The 25,505-nt window shown below is 44.4% G+C and overlaps 1 protein-coding gene across 1 annotated transcript in view; it reads right to left on the bottom strand.

Annotated features, from left to right (window-relative positions):
* The window catches only part of LOC104656984 (cytochrome b5), a 38,959-nt gene that overhangs the window by 5,845 nt on the left and 7,609 nt on the right, over positions 1 to 25,505 (bottom strand). The window contains exons 2-3 of the mRNA XM_010356703.2: positions 4,325 to 4,453; positions 1,852 to 1,881 (exon numbers count right to left, since the gene is read on the bottom strand). Of these exons, the coding sequence (XP_010355005.1) occupies positions 1,852 to 1,881; positions 4,325 to 4,453 (159 nt within the window). The remainder of the gene's footprint in view (positions 1 to 1,851; positions 1,882 to 4,324; positions 4,454 to 25,505) is intronic.

The following is a 25,505-nucleotide window of genomic DNA, read 5'->3' on the forward strand; positions in this document are numbered from 1 at the left end:
AAAAGAGTGAAACTCTGTCTCAAAACAAAAAACAAAAAACAAAAAACAAAAAACAAACAAACAAAAAAAACAAGCAAGCAAGCAAACAAACAAAAATCTACTTTAAAAAGTTAGTGTGATTCTCAAACTTCAGTGAGACCTTCCACACCTAACAAGCTGATCAAATATCAACTGCTAATGCTGGAATGAAGTAAACCACGTCTTAACACACAAAGGGCTGTCACTCAGTGTTGTCAGGAGAGCTTTCTTTGATGCTAAAAGCTAAAGCCCCGGAATTTACCCCATAAACTTGCTCTGTTCCCAAAATATTCTCAGTATCAAAGTAATGGCCACTTTAAAATAGAAAATAAGAACAATAAATAGTAACGGGCAACTAATTCAACAGTATAGGTTGTAATACATGTGTTCTAAAAGCAAATAAAGAAGGAAAGGCTTTGTCCTTCAAACTGAAAGCAGTAATGGCAGGAGACATGGGTATAGTCTTACACCTACAAGTGTTTTCTGCTTGTAATCTTTATGGTTAGGGAAGCGGCTGGCCCTGCGGCCATCTAAGTTCATCTAATGAATCTTAAACCTTTGTTTTGCTATAGCTAAATGACTTATACCAAAATGATTACCATGCTGAACGCATGATAAAAAAATATACATTCTTCCCTTAAAAGACTTCAGAGCAAAAGGAAAAACTTCATGCATCACAGAATTTCAGCTGTCCAAAAAGTAGCCTCAAAAAAGGTGCTAATGTCAAATGAACTCACAGCAAGGGTTCTGAGCAATTGTCACAGAGGCCATTCAAATTCTGAAGTCAATTTTTTATCTTCTGGAAGTACTCATATCATTAACATTGAACTTGAGTCTTTCTTGAATAAGGAGAGAATATACAAATAAAATTGCTTTGTACTAAACAGCATTACACAAGACTTTTATTGTACTATCAGGGATGTTGAGGTAAATGTGGCCTTTAAGCTTATATTATTGGATTAACTGCTTTGATCCTTTTGTAGATTAAAGACGATGTCTTGGCAGCAACAACTCAAAAAATCAGCTCACCAGTTCTTGACACAAGCTCAGTGGGGTCTTGTTGTTGCACTTTCTCTAATAAAACCAAAAATTTACACTAAAACAAAAAATCATACTTTCTTTTTTGTCGTGTGTTTTAAGCAAAACTTTCCCCCATAGTCCTTTAATTAGACACTAGAAACTACTTTGCCTACTTGTACTTTTCAGGAACTTAGGCTGTGCTCTTCCATTGTCACCCTACATTTATCTTCAGATATCAGTGAGACGGTCAGTTGAAAGAGAAAGGCTAGTGAATCATAACATAAAACTAGTATTGCCAGAGTTATTTTCCTTTCCCAAGGAAAAGTAAGTCAAAAGGGTACTATTTAATTTCATTAAATTCACCTGACAAATATTTATGACCACCTACTATGTCCAAGAGACTTACAGATGAAGAAGACATGAGATATACCCTTAAAGATTTAAGTAATAAAACCACTGTCCATCCAGATTTTAAGTTCTCTGAAAATAAGGCTTGTGTCAAATCTGTTAGATCACAAGCACAGTGCTACTACAAAACGTAGCTCTTCAAAGGGTATATATTGATAATTATGACGAAGAAAGTAGTTTAAGTATTGACAGCCTTAAAAAAATTACACACAAGCCATCCTAACAAATCATACTGACAGGTTTCCATAAATAAAAAATATTTGCTGAGCCAGTAGGTTACATATTCATTTATCTAGAAAGACCTGTGCTGGCCTCAGTCAGGTAAATAAAACACCTCTGCCTTCAGTTTGACAAGTATTAAATACAATGAGAACATCCAGAGACATTAGAGATGGTCACACTCACCGGAGGCTTGTTTAACTTCGCTCTGTCATCCTGCAAGGAAAAAATAAGGCATATTATGGAATTTAAAAATCTACAAAAGTACCACTTCCAAAATGTTGACTTTGAGATTTTTTTTTAATTACAACTCAGTAATTACCATTTCAGATTCAACATTTAGCTATTAAACACAAAGTTTGATCCATCTGATTTAACAGCAAAAATTAGTAGCAGATTAAGTGCCAAGAGATATTTTCTATCTAGAGTTCCGAAGTTTAGAACGGCAGCCATGACAGTCCTCTGCACATGTTGATGTGCACACACCTTTATTAGACTCAGATTGTGATATGTAATTTAGGAGCAGCTGAAGACTAATTCTTCCCTTCTGTCCTCTCAAATTCCATTTGAGATTGTGCATGTGTCTCTTATGTGTGTGACCTCTTCAGTTAAGCCCTGCCATCTCCCAGGTTTAGAGTCATAAACTATTTCAACTTCAGGCTGAAGTTGTCAAAAAGACAGTGTGTTTAAAGGCTGGCCAGGGGGAAGCCCAGGGGGCAGATGAAGTAGAAATGCCACAGTCAGAGCCTGAAACCTAACCCACAGTTGGAAACAAGGATGGGATCAGGCACGTGTAAGGGCAGGCCTCCCTGCTGACCTCAAAACAACTTAGCCTTTGTGAAGTATGGGATGAAAATATAGGGGCAAATAAACTTGTCAGATAAATGAAGTTTCCTCCCTCAAAGTACATCTCCCCTACCACCAAAAACAAAATCAAACGAACCTCCCCACTCAATGAAGCTGTTCTCAAATGGATTTCCTACTTTTGAGCCTTCTACAAAGAACCTAATGTAACCTTTCCTTCATTCACAGTCATTACAGGAAGCATCAGTGGTATATGATAAGGCTTTTCCTATATTTCTAAGAGTTTCTCAGTTTGCTCACTTGGAATGAGGCTATTTGCCTTTCCATTTTTTTCTGAGAGAGCAGAACTGGCTCCTAGCAGGCCTCTGTCCCCTTCTGGTGGGCTGCTCACCATGCACAAGTGGGAAGGCAGGACGGAGCCAGGCACTCCCAGAGGTGGACAGGGCAGCTGTGTGTGCGGCCCTGGGATCCACTCCAGATGCTCAGAGCGCTTGGAGACTTCTTTCCAAGTTTTCAGCGATTTTCCTGACAACTTAGGTTGATAGACTAGTGACATTTAACATGGTCATTTACAACTGCCACAGAAGGGTCTAAAATCATAACACAGCCCAACATGCCTGATCCCATCCTTGTTCATAGAAAAGCCAAATTAGGGCCAGGCGCGGTGACTCACACCTGTAATCCCAGCACTTTGGGAGGCCGAGGTGGGTGGATTACCTGAGGTCAGGAGTTCGAGCCCAACTTGGCCAATATAGTGAAACCCTGTCTCTATTAAAAATACAAAAACATTGGCCAGGCACAGTGGCAGGAGCCTGTAATCCCAGCTACTTGGGAGGCTGAGGCAGGAGAATTGCCTGGACCCGGGAGGTGGAGGTTGCAGTGAGCTGAGATTGCACCACTGCACTCCAGCCTGAGCAACAGAGCGAGACTCTATCTCAAAAAAAAAAAAGAAAAGAAAGAAAGAAAGAAAAGCCAAATTAAGCCAGTGTTTTCCAAAAGTTGGTCAACGGACTGGTCCAGAGCTGACATCCTCGAAGGTCTGGAGTACAGTAAGCAGAATACGGACAATGCACTAGTTCTACAGAAGGCAGAGCTTATTCATTCATTTCACATAGCTCCGTTTTTATATTTTTTTAATCATTTTTTAGAACTAAAATATCCTTGGTCTGATGAAAGTAGAAGTGGGATTCTTAATAAAAATATTGCGGTCAGAAAAGGAAAGAAAGCAATGCTGGGTTGATTCTCCCACCCTGTAAAAGGTGCCGTCCCATGGAACTTCTAGGACTGAGCAGCACTCCACTCCCCGGGCGTGGCTGTGGGGTGTGGCATGCTGACTAAAACGAAGTGCCAGTAAAAAATGCAACCAGGCTGGGCACAGGGGCTCATGCCTGTAATCCCGGCACTTTGAGAGGCTGAGATGGGCAGATGGCTTGAGCCCAGGAGTTTGAGACCAGCCTGGGCAACACAGTGAAACCCCATCTCTACAAAAAATATGAAATTTATCAGGTGTGGTGGTGTGTGCCTGTAGTCCCAGCTACCAAGAGGCTGAGGCAGGAGGACGGCTTGAGCCCAGGAGGTTGAGGCTGCAGTGAGCCATGATCGTGCCACTGCAATCCCGCCTGGGTGACAGAGTAAGACCTGTCTCAAAAAAAAAAAAAAAAAAAAAAAAAAAGCAACAGTGAAATGCAAAGACATTTTTGGTCAATTTATTTGCCACAAAAATGGTGTCCTAAAATCAGGAGTTGTTTTTGCTTTACTCCTTTTGAAATGTGTATACCTGCAAGCTTACAGACTTGGGTAAGGTCATCTGATAGCCTTAAATACATATAAGAAAAGGCCCCCAAAATGTACTTACCGGATGGAGCTCCCCAATGATGTATGTTTTGGACAGTTCCCTGGCATCTGTAGAGTGCCCGACATCCTCAAAGTTCTCAGTCGCGTCACCTCCAGCTTGTTCCCTTAAGACTTCTTCCCCACCAGGATGCTGTTCAAAGGAGAGGGAGAACAAATTTTTTTTCAGGTAAATGAATTAAGAGAAAATGGCCAGAATTTATTTAACCAAACAGGTGACTGCTTCAGAAGACACAGATGACAACAGGAGACTGTAACTTGTACATAAACATGGATTAAAACAACACAGGCCTTTATATTCAATTTCCATCATGTAAGTACAATAAGCCTAGGCAGCAGCATTGCCTGGGCCCAAGTTCAAGGCCAGCCTGGGCAACACTGTGAAACCCTGTACTAGAAAATACAATTTAAAATAATTAGCCGGGCATGGTGGCACACCCCTGCAGTCCCAGCTACATGAGAGGCCGAGGTGGGAGGATGGCATAAGCTCAAGGGGCTGAGGCTTCAGTGAACAGTGACTGCACCTCTGTACTCCAGCCTGGGTAACAGACGGTCAAAAAGATAGAAGTAAAAAAAAAAAATGTAAAAACAACCTTTTCCGGCCGGGCACAGTAGCTCACGCCTGTAATCCCAGGCAGATCACTTGAGTTCAGGAGTTTGAGACCAACCTGACCAACATGGCGAAACCCTGTCTACCAAAAAATACAAAAATTAGCCAGCCGTGGTGGCGGGCACCTGTAGTCCCAGCTATTCAGGAGGCTGAGTCTTAAGAATCCCTTGAATCCAGGAGGCAGAGGTTGCAGTGAGCTGAGATTGCGCCACTGCATTCCAGCCTAGGCGACAATGCGAGACTGTCTCAAAAAAAAAAAAAAAAAAAAAGAGAGAGAAAGAAGGAAAGAAAGAACCTTTCACCAATACCATATGTTGCTTCCCCATGTCATTCGTACAGCTTAGAAAAAGCATGAGGCTCGTGTCCTTCATCCTTTGGTAATGTCTGTTTTGTTTTTCCATAAGGCTCTCAAAATTGCTCTTATTCTCTACCCAATCTATTTTTTCTTGACTCCTGCACCTGAGACTGACTACTCTGACTTCTTAGTCTAAGTGTGGCCTCAAGAGCTGGCATGCCTGAGATGGCGATTCACAAGAGGCACGTGTGTGTCACTTCCCTCTGGAAAGCACCCTGCGTGCCCGTGCCAGCAATGCACAGACAGCACAGCCTGTCAGACAGATAAGTCTCTGCCTTTGCAGAACTCACTTTCTGGTAGGAAAAAAGAAAAAAACAAGTAACTTGCTGAAGACGCTGTCACCAGATCACAGTGCTGCCAGGACACAGTGGAGGCACAGAGGCAGGGGCTTGACTCCGCACTGGGGAGAGGCGGGAAGAGCGTCTTGTGGAATAAAGGAGTTTTAATGCTTTCAGCTGCTTTAATTAGTGAACCAAGATGGTCATGATGCAGGGAGGGAAATTTTTTCTCCAAGATGATTGACAAGTGGGGCTTAGTCACAGGACAGAGGTAAGGAGGTCTAGAGATTCTCGGGCAAGGGAAGCAGCTCTCAGAGTAATAAAAAAGGAAATGGAGCTTGGGCAAGGCATCCTAAATATGTACTTTTGTAGAAAGAAAAAGAAAAACCTTCTTTAACTGAGCTTGAATGTTATCTTAGATTCATCCTGACCTTGGGCAAGTCACCTGCAAGTGTCCAACAACTGGACAAAAACCAGTCTCCCTTGCAGAGTTGACTGTGGTCAGTCCTTAATTTCTCTCAGTAATGAAGACATCAGGGCACATAACATTGTAGGAAGGTGGATCATTGTTCTGTTTTGAAACCGTTTCTCTTCCTACTTTGTCTAAACATACCTAGTGCTAAGGAAAGCCACTCTTTTGTTTTTTCTTTTTATAACGTTTATCCATCTATGCTGCAGAAAAATTGGGAAGTACAAAGAAGAACATTAAAATCACCTATCATCTTGCCTCCAGAGAGCTGGACATACACTCACACATATGTGTATATAATGTTTGATAGAAACTGTGATCATTATCCTGTGCATTGTTTTAGAAACTAAAAAGGAGGTAATACATGATACAGAGGCAGGGGTGCCTACTGGTTACCACTCACTCTGTGAACTTGGGAAAATCCATATACAGTTTTTGAGGATGAAATGTATTAATATATGTATCTGGCACATCATTCATGCTCAATAACTATTACCCAGCATTTTTATTAAACACTTTCCAGTGTCACTACGTTAGTCTGTTTTGTACTAACGTAGTACCTGAGACTGGATCATTTACAAAGAAATACCTGAGACTGGATCATTTACAAAAAAAAAGAGGTTACTTTGGCCCTCAGTTCTGCAGCCTGCATGAGCATGGCACCATCATCTGCTCAGCCTCTGGTGAGGCCTCGGGAAGCTTTTACGCACAGTGGAAGGCACGGAGGAGCTCACGCATCTCATGGCGAGAGAGGAGGTGGTCCCAGGCTCTTTCAAACAACCAACTCTGCCTGAACTAACAAAGTGAGAAGTCACTCACTACTGCGAGGACAGCACAAAGCCATTCATAAGGGATCTGTCCCCATGACCCAAACATTCCTGCTCGGCCACCTCCAATCCTGGAGGCCACATTTCAACAGAGGTTTGGAGGGAACATGTACAAACCATGTCAGTCACTAAGTATTCTTCCTCAATGGGACTCTGACATGGCTACATGCTGTTACATTGTATAGGCATTCCCCCAATTTATTAAAATGTCTTCTACTGGGGCCATTTAGATGATTAAAAGTCCACCTTAAACAGGCATGGGAATGCATGCCAGACAGAATGGCTACCTCAAAGCCAACCTCAAGCTTCTGGATTCCTCTCCAAGGCTGCGGCAATAAAAACATGGTTTTGTTGATTCTGGAAAAGTCTGCCTAAGGTTGGGCACTTCCACTCACCTACTGAGTAGAGAGAAGCCACATGGTGAGATACAAAATGACGCAGGCGGCACCCACAGCTATGTAAACTCACAGACTGCCGTTACTCGCATGGGGACTGCTTAACCCAGGAGCTGCCATAACTTTTGATTCCTGTTAAGGATACGTCAGTGGAGACAAATCTCCCAGAGTCAATCACTGTTTGCCAGGGACAGCCAATGTTCAGAGGACGACTTCAAGTGAGGTTAAAAGCATGGACTTGGCCGTTTGTAAAGAATCGCAGACTTAGACAAGTTTTTAGATACAGAATTCTGATCTTTAAAGCGCTAAAATGGAGAAAATAAACATTAGATTTCATGGGGTAATTTGACAGTCTTAATCTGAAACAGAATTACAACAGGGTAACTCCTCACCTTAATTTTTGACCAAGAACAGGAACAAGGGATAAGTATGTATGAATCTACCTATCAACCTCTGGTTTTTACCTTGCCTAAACCATTTGTGGGGCAATTTTCTAACAAAAAAAAAAAAAAAAAAAAGAGAGAGAGAGAAAAAGAGAAACATCTTGGATTATATTCGTTTCTCTGGTAACACATGTAAAATTTTAAAGATTTAAAAAACTAAGAAAAAAGCATAGCTTAACGAACTGACACTAAAATATTTTCACTCTATCCTAAAGGTCTATCTTAATAATTAGTAGGAAAATCAAATCCTAAAAATTGATATTTTGGAAAAAATAACTCATCTTGATAATACAGTAAAAGATGAGGGTGGCTTTTTGAAATATCTAATATTTTCCTTGAAATATATGTATTATGGAGAGACACTTTGCCAAGTAAACTGAATCTAAATCATGTTTTGAAACTTGTCAATCCTGTCAAAGTCTTCTCACTCTTGTTAGCAAATATATGCAGCAATTTTAATATGCACACATCACTTTTTGTGGGGGGACGGAATCTCGCTCTGTCACCCAGGCTGGAGTGCAGTGGTGCGATTTCAGCTCACTGCAACCTCCGCCTCCCAGGTTCAAGCGATTCTTCTCTCTCAGTCTCCGGAGTAGCTGGGACTACAGGCGCCCACCACCACGCCTGGCTGCTTTTTGTATTTTTAGTAGAGATGGGATTTCACCAGATTGGTCAGGCTGGTCTTGAACTCCTGACCTCAGGTGATCCACCTGCCTCAGCCTCACAAAGTGTTGGGATTACAGGTGTGAGCCACACATTTGGAGACTAAAGAAAATGCTCTTCTTTGTCTGTCAGCATTCTGAAGAGACAACGAGAAACTGGGAATGCTGCTGGTTATGCCATCTTGGTTATGCCCAGAGATCCATGTGCGGCAGCGGTATATGTCCTAACCTTTAGGCAGGTTATAGCCCTTGGCGGTGGCCTGAAGAAAAGGCAAGGTAGAAAGTGGTAGAATAACAGGTAAGTAAAATTATCTGATGATTATCTAAAAGATTTAAGAAGACCACCAAAATGTGTGGTTACACATAGGTAAGATTAGAGGTAACAAAAGAGGTGAAATTCTCCCAAAGAACCTGAGCCTAATGGAAGCTGTGCTCCCACTTCGGTGAAGCGGGTAGCAGAAATCCGTCCTCCATAACGCACTCCTTGCTAAGCCTCTACTCATGCGACCATGCGTGGGAAGTGACCAGCTGCAGAACCCGGGAAGAGGATGTCGCGGGACAGTAAGGAGGAACCAGAAGTGGGGATGGGCACGGAGATGCAAAGCTGTTTCCACGTGAGCTGCCCCCAACAGTCTTCCGTCTTTCTAGAGGAAGATTTCCATTTGTTTTTGTTATTATGCACTTGAGTTAATTCACCCAACAAACACGTATAAGGTCTCCATGTGGCAGCCACAGTTGGAGCCAAGATAGCAATGGCTCCCGCCTCAGGGAGTTCACAGCCGGAGGGATGAAACAGAAGTAACTATAGGAGTAACTACCACGATGCCACTGCAAGTGAGAGGAAGTGTCCTGAGATGAACAAGTTTAGTGCCATGAAGAATATGATAGAGGAATGTCACCCACACAAAAGGGTCAAGACAGGCCCTGCTGAGCTGTACCACAAGGCAGGAGTGGCAGTCAACAGGGGCCAAGGGGTGTCCGGGGAAGGTGTAGCAGGGGTGGGGAACGGCGAGTTCAGGGTCTGGAAGGGAAGGACTCATAGGATCCCAGGGTAGGAGAAAAGGCCAGGCCGTGTGCTGCTTTGTGCCAGGCTGTGTGCTGCTTTTGGGCCTCTCAAAGGATTCTGATCTTTGTCCTGTGAGCAATGAGATGCCATGGTAAGGATCTAAGTTGAGGAGGTAACGCAATCAGATTTAATTTTAAAATATAACCCAGGCTTCAGAGTGGACAGCAGACAAAAGGGCAAGGGAGGGTGAGGGAAGGCTGTTCTCTGCAGCCATGTCAGAGGGTAGGGTGTAGGGTGGGGGCAGCTGCAGGTGCCAGGGTGTGCACGGTGTGAGGCAGAGTGGATGAGAGGGCTTCCGGACAGTAAGGATGGCGGGGGAGACAGGAAGCGCCACTGGAGCCAATGTTTGGTTTGCATAACTGAATGGAAGATGGGGCCAAATGCTGAGAACAGGTGTCAGGGAGAGAGATCACGTTTAAGGCTAAACCGGTTACTGGAACTCACTCATCATGCCCACATATCTTGTGGCTCCTAATGTCTCCCACATGCTTTTGTGAAATCTCCACTTTGTAAGTTACCCAAATATACCTTGTTCTCGACAGCATATGAGAATCCCCAGATACAACCCAGGGAATACCAATAACTGGAAATGGCTTTTGCTTTTTGCATCTATAATTTAAAGGTTAGCTATGGGAAAATAAACAGGAAATACACTTTAAAAGATTGAAGGTCGACACAGTCTAAATTCAGAAGACATTAACTGCCACACCCCTACCCAATACAATACTAAAGGACTTTCAGGAAGACACAGCACACCCCTGCATTGTAAACAGCAATGTCAGCTCCCAGCTCCTGTTGCTCCATGGCTTTAGACAGCTCACATATAAAAGTTCGCAGCAGAATTTTGCACAGCGGTTCTCTCGTCCTTGAACTGCCTTCTTTATTTGCCTTCCAGGGGAACAGGCTCTGCTTGTATTCTTCCAACCTTCTCAGCCACCACAGTCTCCTGATGTCTACGTGTCTAAACGCAGGAGCACCCTGGGGCTCAGTCCCTGGCCCTCACCCCTCCTCCATCTGCGTTGGCTTTCCTAATGATCTTATCAAGTCTCCCCACTTAGAGTATCATCTGTCAGCCAAGGAAAGCAGTGGAAGAGCCCCAGGTCCCTCCCACATGCAGAAGCTACTCAGCACTTCCACTCCACAGCTAACGCACACCCCAGCACAACAGGACCAAATGGCATGTCTCACTTTCTCCCCAAAACACACTCTTTCCGGTCTTTCATTCACAGGAAATGCTGCCGCCACACACCCAGATGCTGCAGTCAAAAGCCTAGGAGTCAAGTTTTATTCCTCTTTCTTTCTTCATCTACTCCATCAGCCAATCCAGTTGGCAATCTTCAAAACGGACTGAGAATCTAACCACCTCTCACCACTTCCCCTGCCACCACCCAGAACAACGGCAATTGTCACCGAGCTGGTCTCCCACCCTCCTAGCATCAGTTCCCCTGAGACTGCCATGCCATGAAGACTTTTAGAAGCTGATCATGGTACCTTGGGAAAGCATCATGCTGCGATAGTCTAGAGGGGGGCAGTAATGGTGGTGCAGAGATAGAAGGTAAAGTAGAGGAGTTTCAGAGATGAAACAGATGCTTCCAGTGATGTTCTAACGGTAACAGGTTCCCACTGCTGTTCCCACAAACATGTTCCCACAAACATCCAGTATTTGCCATGTCCTACAAGGCCCTTGCTCATGGGCATGGCCACATAGCCTCTGGCAGGCCCTCCAGCTGGCCACCCTTGGTCCCCATCTCAGAACCCAACATCTGCCTTCTGCTTGGGATGCTGGTCTCCTAGACCTTTACAAGATTTCATCCATCACCTCACTTATGCTCTGCTCAAATGTCAACACCTCAGAGCCCTCCCCTGATTTCCCCATCTAAAGCAGCCTGCCTGGGTGTGGTGGCTCACGCCGGTAATCCCAACACTTTGGGAGACCAATGTGGGAGGACTGCTTGAGGCAAGAAGTTCAACGTTGCAGTGAGCTATGACTGCATCATTGCACCCCAGCCTAGGCAACAGAGCAAGACCCCATTATTCACGAAGTTAAAAAATTAATTAAAGCAGCCTGCCTGTGTCCCTACACTATTACCTTTATCCTTTACTGCTGTATTTCCCTCTCAGTATTTGTCACTACCTACAATTATTGTCAGCCCTCATATCCACGGGTTCCTTACCCGTAGATTCAACCAACCATGAATGGAAAATATCCAGGAAAAAAAACTGCTTCCGTACTGAACATGAACAGGCTTCTTTTCTTGTCAATACTTTCTAAACCATACAGTCTAATAACTGTTTATCTAACATTTACATTACATTAGGTATTATAAGTAATCTAGATTTAAAATATTCAGGAGGATGCCTCTAGGTTATATGCAAATACTACATCATTCTATATCAGGAACTTGAGCACCCTCGGGGTTTGGTATTGAGGGAGGTCCCAGAGCTCCTCCCTGGAGCATACCTAGTGACAGCGACATTTCATATCAGTTTGTTTCTAAGATTCATGGATCTGTCTTGTTCATCACTGTTTCTCTAACTCTTAGTTCAATACCCATAAGTATTCATTGGATAAATAAATGAGATAAGCACGGATCATTCTTACACACTGGTTTTGTAATTATTATATATAACCAGTTCAGTGGCTGATGGGAACTTTCCCTCTCATTCCAACTCCTTTCATAGCACTCTACTTTTTCTGAGCTCTAACAGTTCTTCCCATTCAAATCATATGATTTCATACTTAACTGCTGTCTGATTCAGTTCATCAAAACATTTTACTGTCTACTTTGTGCAAGGCATTGTGTGGCACAGAAAAAAGTACATGAAACATCAACGTGATCCAAGCTTGAAGAAGCATGCAGTTCATCTGGGGATAAAGAAATAGCACAGAAGAGACTTCTGGCCTTCCCTGACACAGCTTCATAGTTCTGACTGTCTACAGATGACCCAATGGGACCTAAACTCATAGTAGCTGAAATATCACTGAAGTGTGGATTTGGGTGACTTTCCCTGAAGGCAGGAATGAATGAGCCCCATAGCTACCACGGGTACCTCTCTGACTCTCCAGCCCTCATCCCACAGTGCAGTTTGATGATTCTCACCTTCTAATTTTTAAAAATGTTCCCCAGATTTATCAAGGTATATTTAAGAAATAAAAATTAAAATTGTATATATGTAATGTATACAGTGTAAGGCTTTGATACACATATGCATTGTGAAATGATTCAATCAAGCTAATCACCATATCCACCACCTCATGTACTTTCCGTGTGTGTGTGTGTGTGTGTGTGGTGAGATCACTTAAGATTTTCCCAACAATCTTCAAGTACACAATACATTAACTGTAGTTACCTTGTGTGCAAACTATCTCCAGAACAACAGTTTGCCACAAACTGAACTACTCTGGCAGAATACGCTGCTATCAACTGACTCATGCAAGGGGAGGCCAATATAAAAGTTGAAGATGGCCAAGGACCAAATGAGTCTCCGATGACTCTGTGGCAGGTTTTAGGATCAAGCCTGACCTGTTTCACCATCTTGCCAACCCTAAGGCATAAAGAGGTATAGAAAGTAAAAAGTTTCCTCTTCAAAGCTCCCCTTCTTGTTAAAGAATAAATCCTAAGTGTTAGAAATAATAGATTCTTTTAAAGACTAACTTTCTTCAAGCCTCCTTGCTTTGTGCTAGTAACTCTTTGTTAAGCCCTATCCTATGTAATTGTTGGACATGCTCACGGACACATTCCAGCTCACAGCCTAGGCCCCTTTCTCATTTGGAATTGTTATTGCTTCCTTAAACCTTTCCTAAGCAACTTCTTTGTTCTTCTTTGCACTTACCTATTTAGGAAAGTTTTAGGCTATTAGCAAACTGGGTATCAGTTTAAGAGTGTGAGGTCCTGCTCCAGCCAAGGGATGCAGGACGTAGCAGTAAGGACGAACCAAATGTGTAAGGGATAAATATGTCTGCTTTTCCTTTGTTCAGGTGTGCTCTCGCCATTGTTCCATCTGCCACTGAGCACCCTTTCTGCAGAAAGTAAAGACTGTTTTGCTGAGAGATCTTTTGTCTCCATGCTGACATTTCCTTACAATACCAATTACCTATTTCTAACAATTTTGGTATTTCTAACAAGAGGTGAAGTGAAGAAGTTCCTGTCTGGATAATGACAAGGCAAAGAAGGCTTGCACAGCAGCGTTTCTTTTATTTGCATTAATTTAATATAAATTAAGAGTTTAATGGTGGCCAGGCACAGTGCCTCATGCCTGTAATCCCAGTACTTTGGGAGGCTGAGGTGGGTGGATCACCTGAGGTCAGGAGTTCAAGACCAGCCTGGCCAACATGGTGAAACCCTGTCTCTACTAAAAATACAAAAATATTAGACAGGTGTAGTGGTGGGCGCTTGTAATCTCAGCTACTTGGGAGGATGAGGCAGGAGAATTGCTTGAACCCAGGAGGCAGAGGTTGCAGTGAGCTGAGATCATGCCACTGCACTCCAGCCTGGGTGACAAAAGTGAGACTCCATCTCAAAAACAAAAAAAAAAAAAAAAAAAGAGTTTTATGACTTTAGTCCTTGTTTTTACTATCACTAAAAATCTGGTGTCTTAACCTTTTCAGTTATACTTCATGTAATGTGAGAAACACAGTTGTAATTGTACTTGTAAAGCTGAGGATTTATCAAGGTCAAGGGTCCACCAAATACGTATGCACAAAAATGAAAGGAATGCAAATATGGCAGAAAATGAAGTGCTAGCTGAATGGTATCAATAACTTCAAGGAAAGCCTAGGTCATCTCAGCTAGAAGGACAGTCAAGGGAAGAAGCCCCTGTGTGCTGAGTGACCGACTGGAGGGTAAGGTCACCCCTCTGCCCAACACCAGTCATCCCAACAAACGGCACTTCCTGCACCTCTGCGCTATTCAAGGATCTAAGAGGTACAGCCTTGGTTTCCTAAGAAATAAAAGAGTTTAAAAAGGAAGAAAATACTGTTTTTACAAACTTGGTAAATTATTCTTCACTGGGCATCAAATATCCATAATGAATTAAGCACTATTTACAGTCCTTTGGACAATGCTAACACACAGAAACAAGCTTTTCATTTCATCCTTAATTAATAGCACCAAGCCAGTATTTTCAGATAGACACTGCTGAGTGACCAGCTGTAAAAAAGCAACACACTTAAGGCTGATGGGCAACATACAGCTCATCACCTATGAGGCCGGCCTAGCCATGGCCCTTGCCATGCCTCTTTCTAAATATACTCTAAGCAGTAAGGATTTGCTCTAAACTGAAAGACGCTCAATGCAGGTGGGATTCACCTGCTCCTGGGATTCTTCCTGCAGGAGAGATGCCAAGGCTATCAGGACCAGGTCTACACTCACAGTTCCCCCAGGGATCACAGGGCTTCCTTCCTTCATACCTACATTGTAAGAACCTCGCTGGGAAGACACGTGGCCTGTTTAATGCCATGTTGCTCAGTGGTTTCCACCAAGGTCACACAAAAAAGAAGCTGACCCAAACCTTCCGGGCAATATTGGCAGGCCCCATGGATGGCACACCCAGGACTGTTCACATGGCACAGCCAGTCCCTAGAAGGCCTTCTTCATTTGCACGCCGTTCTCCAGTTCTCAAATGCTCCCCACTTCAGTAATAAGTAACAGTGAGAGAGTGCACACATGGCTGCTTCCACATGAAAATAAGGAGTCCAATTTCCCATACAAGAAAACATGAGTATCAGAGTAAAATAGGAGAAGGTGATTTATAATAGCACAATAGTGCAAATATGTCACAAGTCAGCTGTAAAGTAAGTACAATCAATAAAGACATGATCTTGAGATAACTTCGTATGTTAAGAGGCCAAGAATGAGAAAATATACACAAGTGATGCTTCCACTTCTTTTTAGAATGAGTCCAAAGAGAAATGCTAAATAAATGTATTATTAGAGATTCCACAGTATAAAGGAGTTTTAAAACTGCAAGAAAATTATATTTTCTACTTAAGAGTGTACACTAAAAGCGGATCTATAAAAACTGGCAAGATAAAATAAATCTGATGCGACGATACAGATGATTTCAATAAATAATAAATTCTTAGTGTGAAGGCAATAATCTTAAGGAGAAAGAAAATGCTGTGGGTAAAATCAGTCACTCTAGGTTTGAATGTGCAGTCTGTAACTGTTACTTATTCAGAAACTGGTCACTGGGTGAAAACGATTACCAGGCCTATTCTTCATTCCTGTTGTTTCTAGGGCCATTTTATAGTTCCTTACTCTACCCAGAAAGTAAAAATGGGTATAAACTATATTTTTGGAATTATCTTTGCCAGCTATATTCCTCAAATAACTAGGTCCAACGAGATTGTCTTAAGCTTGATACAGAATAATAGTTTTGTTTAATGTTGCCCTTAACTCCTAAAATTGCTACATTTTAGTGGCCTTGGAGAAACAAGTTATAAAATCTCAAAGTCAAAGGTTTAACAGTCTGGCTCACTTGACAGCAGATAAAGGAAACTACGGAGGGCCTCTGGCTGCAGCTGCCAGCTGCTCTTCCTCAGTCCAATCCTTATCCCACTTTTGTCCCTTGCGTATACTGCTGCTGGGATCTCAACCTCAAATATTGTTTTCACCATTTCTTGTACCCTCCTCAAAAACCTACGGTGGTGAATTTCTGCAGCTAAATCAAACGCCTCTGGAACTTCTCAAAGAGAGCGTCAACACCCATGCATCACAGGAGGTGCCCTTAGTTGAACAAATCAGGTGAGGGGGAGGGAGGCGGAATTGTTCGTTGCTCCAATGTCTGTTTCTCCTTTCCTCCCTAACACTGAAAACTCTGAGCTGGGAATGGCCAACAAAGAAAGATGTTAGAACTACTTCCCAGCCTCCTTGCAGCTGCGTATCTCAGGTGGTTAAACTCTGGCTCATGGAATGGAAGAACCTTCCAGAAGTCTTCCCTCTGGAGTGCTGGATCCCCTGTGCCCTGTCTTCCTTCATCCTGCTGCCTGGAGTGAAGATACCGCCTCCGAGCACGAGGATGAGGCTGTCCCCAGGACTGGCCAAGAAGGGAGTGCGACGCAGCTATCACACAGCTCTGGTGGCAAAGCTTACTTCTTTAGGGCAAATAAACTCCTGTCCTGCTTAAGCCAGTATCAGGGGATCTCCTGAGCCTAATTCTTATTACAACATCAATCATTTAGTCAAGAAACGCCACCTGTGTGAACATGCAGAAGCATCTGAAACTCATGAATACACAGTCTGGAGCCTCGAGAAGCTTCCTACCAATCAGGGACTGACATGCACCAAGCAGCAAGAGGAACATGAAGGGGCATCTGAATTGTTGCCTGAACACAGTAGAGTCTGGAAAAGTGGGACGTATTAAAAAATAACCTCAGCCCCTTTAGAATAGTTAGGATGTGGATCCACAGAGCAGATACATAAAGATGAAGAAACTGAAAAGGGGAGGCTTGAAGAACATGCTGGAGGAGCCATCGCCACAGAGTAGGGTGGCCGGGGAGGACCTGGCGGTGCGCAGATCAGACACTCCAACACCAGCGCAGCACCGGGATCTGACCCAGCTCGGAGGCTTCTCCAACCCCATCTCTCCCCTTCGACCCATCACAAGCGCCAGCCTTAATACTTAACTCCTCTCAGCTTCCTGCACAGCCCACTATCCTCCACCTCCTCTGTGAGCCCGGCATCAAAACCAGACAACTGAGCTGGAGATCTGGACTCAAAACCGTGGGGTGAAGGTGAAAAATCCCAGAGGCTTAGAGGTGCAAAGGACCTTCAGAGACTCAACATCCTAAATTTTCAGACAGAAAATGGGACGCAGAGGAATGAAGCCCAGTGCCACACTGAAAGCTCACGAGGGAGGTGGAATGGGAACCCTGCTTTCTGACTTTGAGAGTTCAGTTCCCCCCACCTTTTTTTTGAACATGCAAATAAAATGACCATTTTTACATTTCTGAACAAAGTGTCTTTAAATATAAAAAGATGTCTTAAAAATAAAGTTTCTTCATAAATTTCCCTTTTGAGAATTTGGGAGAAAATTTCACATACTTCTAAACCTCAAGAAATGTTGTCATCTGCCCTGCCTTTCTGGGCCTTACCAAGTACAAAAGATTCACAAAACACACACGTGTGCACACACACCCTACTGTTAGGGTTCCACTTGACTACAAGGTTGTCCCTATTAAACAGTCAAAAGCGTATGCAAAACGACACTACAATATGACAATCTGCAGCAGGTCAAAGTCATGCCTTCGGAGGGTTTGCATAACCAAGCAAAAATGAACCCAGGGGAATGAACGCAGGCCGCCTGACTCCACAACAGGTCTCCTAACCACTGTGTGTACTGAGAGGAGAGCCACTTTCCTGACATCTGCTAACAGGGGTCTAAGTCCAGATGATTCCTGCGTCCCTCAGGCACAGTCTGTCTGGTAGCTACCCATGTGCAGGATTAAGTCATACAATTAATTAGCAGACTCCTTGGCAAGTAAGAGATGTTCGAAAAGGACAACCGTAACAAAAAACCCTTTTCACCTAAATGCAATGCTAAGTGACTGAAGTCCATCCATTCTGGAGTTTTAAACAGGATCTTTCATTCCAAATGCTTGACACTACCAAAAAAGGTGGGGTAAAGAGATGGTCCATAAACCATGACTAGGCAAAAATTAACTTATTTAAAGAGCTTATCTGCAATAGTTAAGCCAAAAATGAAAACAACTCGAAAGAGTTTGGAGAATGAACACTTGATGCAAGATTTAGAATACGATAACAAGATGCCCTGACCAAACGTTTCCTCTCACTTCCGGATGCTGTTTTTCTAAGACGGGAAAGGGTGATGGCCTCCAAGTTGGTTTGAGCTCATCAGACTTCTGTCCTGCTCCATTCTGGACTCTGTGGAGGGGCCAGCGTCTGCACGGGGCACCAACTCAGGGCTTCATATCCACCTTCTCACTGAATCCCCACAAGCACTGTTGGAATTACTTCCCATTTCACCTTGAAGGTCACGGCACGAAACTAAAGAGGCCCCTCTGGCCGTCACCCAGCTTGCCTACGGGACCCACAAACTCATTCAAACATCTGACAAATGCCAAGCCATGCTCTGTTGCTACCAAAATGGCAAAGTCATGGCCACACCCTCAAGAAGTTAGAGACTAGTAAGGAAACAGATATGTAGACAAATAGCTAAATGTGGTGAGCATCAGGTGCGGGAGTCATGGCACAAAAGATGGAGGGATTAACTCTCCCAGGAGTGTGAGGCAGATAAAGGGCCCAGGAGGGGTCACTCAGGAGGCAACGCTTGGACTCTGTGTGAACATTTCAGCAGGAATTCACCAAGTGAGCAAGGGGAGGCATCCCAAGCCTGGGACACAGACACAGGGAGGCCCTGAGGCAGAACACAATGGTGTCATGGAGGATACAGGGGTAACTTTATATGGCTCAGGTGAGGGCTTGGGTCTCCAGTGAGAAATTAGCCCAGACTGGAAGACAGCACCTGGAGTTTCTGCCGAAGAGCTCTGCATTTCACAGCCTGAAAAAATGCCTTCAACTTCTGTCCTTTCCACTCTAGCAGCCAGGGAACAAGTCTAGGGACAAATAATGGCAAATATCAGTGGGTAACATTTAACAAACGCTCACTGTGTATAGGGAAGTGCTCTGAGCACTTGTGTGGACCCTTCCAAAGTTCACAAGCCCAAGAGGCAGGCATTACCATTACTATTATCCCCACTTTACAGACAGAGGTGATGGAGTCAGTTAGGGGAGGCCCTGGGAAATGAACGTAGGCCGCCTGACTCCACACCAGGTCTCCTAACCACTGTGTGTACTGAGAGGAGAGCCACTTCCCTGAGATCTGCTAACAGAGGTCTAAGTCCAGATGATTCCTGAGTCCCTCAGGCACAGTCTATCTAGCAGCTAACCATCTGCAGGATTAAGTGAATTAATTAGTAGACTCCTTGGCAAGTAGAGATGTTCAAGAAAGATCAATTCACTTTCCCTTCTTCCTCATCCCCATTTTATATTGCCACAGAGACTGTGTATAGTCCCTGGCACAGTTCCTGGCCTTTGTAAATTACTGAAGGCCAATTCCAGCACCAAACCCAAGGGACCCCTTTCTCACCACCTCTCCTTCAACCTCAAAAGTTTTCTCTGGATTTAATCAACTGGCTGGATTCTACTGAACCACAGAACCAAATGGCACACATTCATAGAAACATGGAAAGAACAATAGACATTTCTACATGAGATGGTTCTTAAAGGTTAGTTAGGCCAAGGGCAGACAGGTCTCACAGACAGACTGTGAGCTGGCAACCATCCTGCAGAATGCTGTTAGAATTTCCCCTTCTTGAAAAAGATAAGCAAAATTCTTCTTAATTACTTTTAGAACTGAATTAGTAAATGTGTGGTCTAAAACGTACTGGGAACCAAATTTTGGTCACTATGCCCTGACCAATATTTCAACTTCTACCATTACTACACTTGTCTCACTGGATAAAATAAAGCAGGTGTGCTAACTCTTCCTCTAGTCTCTGAAGGGTACATAAGCCACCAATTCTGACATGATGACCTTGGGGTACAGGGAAGGACCAGGGACAGGCCTGCTTCTGAGGGACAAGAGCAGGAGGGCACTGTGGGACCAGTCCTGCCAGGCCCAGAGCCAGGCCCAAAGCTACCACAGCTTACCTCCTGCTTTGTAACCCAATGCAACCCAATGTCCTCAGAAGAATATGCAAGCCACCAAAATGGGGGCCCAGTTGATGAGTGATGACCTAAGAGAGGCTGTTATTCTAACCACGATCTATCTTAAGCTGGAATAGCCAACAGATGAGACAAGGCCGGGGGCGGTGGCTCACACCTATAACCCCAGCACTTTGGGAAGCCAAGGCAGGCGGATCACCTGAGGTCAGGAGTTTGAAATCAGCCTGGCCAACAACACAAAACCCCGTCTCTACTAAAAAATACAAAAATTAGCCGGGCATGGTGTCAGTCACCTGTAATCCCAGCTACTCAGGAGGCTGAGGCAGGGAGAACTGCTTGGACCCGGGAGGCCGAGGTTGCAGTGAGTCGAGATTGTGCCACTGTACTCCAGCCTGGGCGACAGAGTAAGACTTAAATAAATAATAATTAAAAATAAATAAAAACAAAAGAAGAGATAACAGAACAGCCTACGCTGAGCCCAGAGGTGGAAGAAAGCAGGACTGACAGTGGCATGTGCCCATCTCTCTCTTTTGTTGTTTTTCCTGTCAATACCAAATAACTAGGTCTCTCTTTCATGTTTAATCATAATAAACTGGGTTGAAATATGCAGGTGAGACAAAGGAGAAATAAAATAAAGTATCAGAAAATTATTCAATGTCACCCAACAGTCATTTCACATCAGCTTTCTGGTATTTTATATTTATAAAGTTTTAATTCTTCATTCAATCAATAAATATTTAGCCCTTTCTATGTGCCAGCATTGTTCTAAGAACTGGATTTATCAGTGAATAAAAGAGAAAAAGTCCTGCATTCACAGAGCATACATTTCTAGTGGAAGGGCACAGAGAAGCAAAAACTAATAAATGAGTAAATTATACTGTATGTTACAAGGTAATACATGCTACAGGGGGAAAACTCAGCAGCATAACTGGGCTCAGGAGTGCAGGGGGCTGCAGTAATATCCAGGCTTAAATACGGTGGTCAGGATATGCCTCATTGAGGTGACTGTGAGTGAGTTCTCAAAGGAGGTGAGGCAGGGAGCCATATGTTATTTGGGGGGAATAACCTTCTAGTGCAAAGAACTGAAAATGGATAACAGTTCTACTATGTCTAAGAATTCTTTGCCTAATCCTAAGTCACTTTTAAAAGTTTTACATGTTGGCCAGGTGCAGTGGCTCATGCCTGTAATCCCATCACTTTGGGAGGTCAAGGCAGGTAGACCACTTGAGCCTCAGGAGTTTGAGACCAGCTGGCAGCTGGGCAACATGGCAAAACCCTGTGTCTACAAAAAAAAAAAAAAAAAAAAGGGAAAATTAGCCGGGTGTGGTGGTGCATGCCTGCAGTCCTCACTACTCGGGAGGCAGAGGCTGGAGAATCACCTGAGTTGAGTCCAGGTGGTGGAGGCTGCAGTGAACTGTAATCACGCCATTAGACTCCAGCCTGAGTTGCAGAGAAAGACCCTATCTCAAAAAAAACCAAAAAACAAAAACCTTTTACATTTTATATTTAGATCTATGCTCCATTCTGAGTTAATTTTGGCATAAGGTGTGAGGTTTAAGTCAAGGTTTATATTCTTGGTTATTGATGTCCAATTGTTCCAGAATTACGTGCTGAAAAGGCTATCCTTCCTCTATGGAATTGCTTTTCCATCTCTGTCAATGAGGTGGAAATCTCTGTGTGAGTCTATCTCTGGCCTCTCTATTCTGCTACATGGACATGTATGTGTCCCTTTGCCAGAACTACACTTTCCTGATGACTGCAGCCATATCCTAAGTCTTAAAAACGGGCAGTGTAATCAGTCCTTGAAGGGTTTAAACAGAGTATACTGACCCAATTTGACTTTAAAATGTCACTCTATTATAGTGAGAATACACTGTTGGGGGCAAAAGGGGACCAGGCGAGAGAAGATGGAGGCTCCAACCAGGGGAACAGCAGTAGAGATGGTAAAAAATGGGTGAGATTCTGACATCATGAAAGTTAAGCCCACAGAACATCCTGGTGGACAGGATGTGGGTATGAGAGAACGGAAGAGAGGAGTACGACCCCCAGGCTTTTGGCCTGAGCAGCTGGGGGAATGGAACTGCCATCTGCTAAGATGGAGACATGCGGAGGGAGCAGGTGTGGGACAGGAAACCACTTCAGTGTTTCCCACCTTAGGGTGAGAAGCCTACTGGACATCTAACTGTGATGTAGCCTCAGGGATACAACAGCCAGTTCAGGACAGAGGTCTTTCTGGCCAGGATGTGATGTGACAATCCAGGATTCATTAGCACATTAAAGCCATGCTACTGTGTGAGCCTGCCAAAGCGGAAAAGCCCAGGCCCCAGGGGGGTCCTCCAGTAAGGAGGTCAGACAGAAGAGAAGTGGGAAAAGGAGACAGGAGGTAGAGGGAGGAGGGAACCAGGAGAGGATGGCAACCCAGAGGGGTTAGCATCTGTGTCAGAGTCTGCTGAGCCACTGTGTTGGAGAACTGAGAGCTGACACAAGGCACCCTGGGAGATCTTGGCAAGAGAAGTTGTGGTGAATGGGTGTGGTTTAAAAGGGAATGGAGGAGGTGGAGACCAGGCTTAACAACCCTTTCAGAGCGTTCTACTATTCAGGGGAGCAGAAAAATGAGTAAATCCTGGAGGGGGCAGGAGAGTCAAAGGAGGCTCTGTGTGTGTGTTTGTGTGTGTGTGTTTCAGGGGAGAAGCGAGTGTGTGTGTTTCTGCAGGAGAGGAGGGTGTGTGTGTGTGTGTCCGTGTGTGTGTTTTGCAGGAAAGGAGAAAAAACAGCAGGAACACTGACGAGAATAACCCAGCGGGGTGCGGCCCAGAGGGGCCTGGTTTACACCAGGGAACATTGGGTGGTTTAGGGAGCGTCTGTGAGTGCAAAGGGGAATAGGATTTCAGGCACAGGTGGGGGCCCGGGCTCTGGGCAGGAAGAGACTGGAAAATGCAGACCAAAGTGCTCCCCTCACCTTTAATTCTCCTCATCCTTTCTACTGACTGCATGGGAGCCTCCCTCGATGCCATTCTTGTGTTCCATGCCCTGAGACTATGTCACAATCCAGACTTTCACAATAGAGTCCCACTAGTTTCTAAGTGCGCAATCCTCAGGGATAAAATCCCAGGCCAAGGCCTACAGAGTAAGAAGAGATCACACTAGTATGTGCCCTGCGTGGAAAAAGGTGGAAAAAATAAGACAGTCACAGAGCAGCGGCTTGTGTCTGTTCTTCCACCAGGCTCTCCTCTTCCGTCCTAGGAAGTTACTTCCTGGCACCGGACAAGGGCCGCAGAGTAAGAAGGGATCACACTAGTATGTGTTATGTATGAAAAAGGAGGAAAAAAAAGATAGTCACAGGGCAGGGGCTCGTGTCTGTTCCTCTCCTCTTCCATCCCGGGAAGAGTGACTTCCTGGCACCAGACATGGGCCAGGTGCACAGCAGCCAGACAGGCAGGAGCCCTCATCGTGTGCAGAAAGCAGCAGACAGGCAGCATATCACAGTCAGGTGGGTCTAACTGCTAGCAGAGGCGCAAAACGGGACGGGACACCATGCTGAGACCTGAACAGGGTCGAGACTGACACAGGGGAAAAGAGAGAAAAGGTTTTAAGGCAAAAACAAGTTTGCCTTGTTTGAGAAACAGAGAGAAAGGGTCAATGTGATCAGGTGTGGGCATTAGCAGTGAGGACACAGTGTTATCTGCTGAGGTGGGGGAGGTAGGTAAGGGCCGGATCACTCAGAGCTTTCCAAACCAGGGCAAAGAGATACGATTTTATTCTAAATGCAACAGGAAGCCGTTGAAAGGAAATAAACAGAGAAATGACAATCTGTTTCCAAAAGATGAAGTTTGTTTGTATGTGCTTCTTCTAGAAATCATACTTTTTAAAGAAGTAAATAGCATTTATTACTCAAGCTGAAAACTAATAAAACCACCACCCATTTGAGGGAACCAATGAAATCCTGAGAATTGACTGCCCAGTGGCCACCATGAGAGGTGGAAAAGATATAAGAGAGGCCATGCCAGGGCATCTGCTCTCAGCTTAGAAGAGAAAGATGTTCTAACCACCCTGCAACCAGCCGTGTGGCAGATGCAGAGGGGATACGGACCCGGAAGGGGCGGGCGAGAGATGAGCGGGACCCACTGAGGGATTTATCGGAGCAGGAACCTCCTCGGATTTCCATTTAAACAATCCTTCCCAGGGCAGTTATTTAAGAGGCCTTTTCCCAAACAACACATGCCTCCTCACACATACCCACCACATGTGTAAACGATCTCTCTCCAAACCAAAACCACACCGATGATGCAGCCCCTGCCAGGTGAGAGCAGCATCTGGGTCACGAACAAACTGAGGTCGTAAAGACTCCGCCCCGACTCCGTCTATTTAAAAACTCCTCTACAAGAAACAAGAATGGCTGTTTCCTTCACCTCCTAGAAGGCAACATAGTCAACTGACAACAGATGGAAAGAAAGGCATATTTTTGCCCATTAACCTTCCAAGGGTTTTGGTTTTGTTCAGATCTTTGCATCACAAATCCCCTTTGCTTTCTGCCTCGTTCCTACAGAGAACTCTCCAGTGATGGAGGTCTCCAGCAAATGATAGCAACTCTGTATCAGTGGGATGGACTTCTGCTTTTAAAGCTACACTAGGTTCTCTTCAACACTCTTTGGGTCTCAAGCCTCAGCAGCAGACTCAGCACTGAAGACACTGGGCCGCAGTGCCCGCAGCCTGGACTGAAGCCCTGGCTTTGCTCCTTATTGTCTGTGGGACTTGCTGAGAAAGTTGCAAAATCTCCCTAAGACACAGCATCTTACCTTTAAAAGGGAGGACACCATCACCACTGACCCCATAGGGTTGTTTTGAAGATTAAAAGCACAGGCTGGGCACAGTGGCTCACACCACTTTGAGAGATTACCTCCCAAAGTAATCTTAGCACTTTGGGAGGCCGAGGCGAGTGGATCACCTGAGGTCAGGAGTTCGAGACCAACCTGACCAACATGGTGAAACCCCATCTCTACTGAAAATACAAAATTAGTCAGCATGGTGGCGCATGCCTGTAAATCCCAGCTACTTGGGAGGCTGAGGCAAGAGAATCGCTGGAAGCTGGGAGGTGGAAGGTTGCAGTGAGCCAAGATAGAACTCCAGCCTGGGCAAGAAGAGCAAAACTCCATCTCAAAAAAAAAAAAAGAAAAAGAAAGAAAGAAAGATTAAAAGCACAAACGCAAAGAAGGTTTTATGTGCAAAAAGCACTTGGCGTACTCCCTAGCACATACTGAATGTCCATAAACATTCAGCCAATGTCCACTGCTATCACTTTTCTTATTAGCTCACTAGGGATTGTTGGGGAGGGGAGGATTCAAGAATAGCATTTACTTGGGGAGAGTTCATGAATGGCATTTACTTAACACTT

Source organism: Rhinopithecus roxellana, chromosome 21 (genome assembly GCF_007565055.1).
Source record: "Rhinopithecus roxellana isolate Shanxi Qingling chromosome 21, ASM756505v1, whole genome shotgun sequence".
In the NCBI taxonomy this organism is placed as follows: domain Eukaryota; kingdom Metazoa; phylum Chordata; class Mammalia; order Primates; family Cercopithecidae; genus Rhinopithecus; species Rhinopithecus roxellana.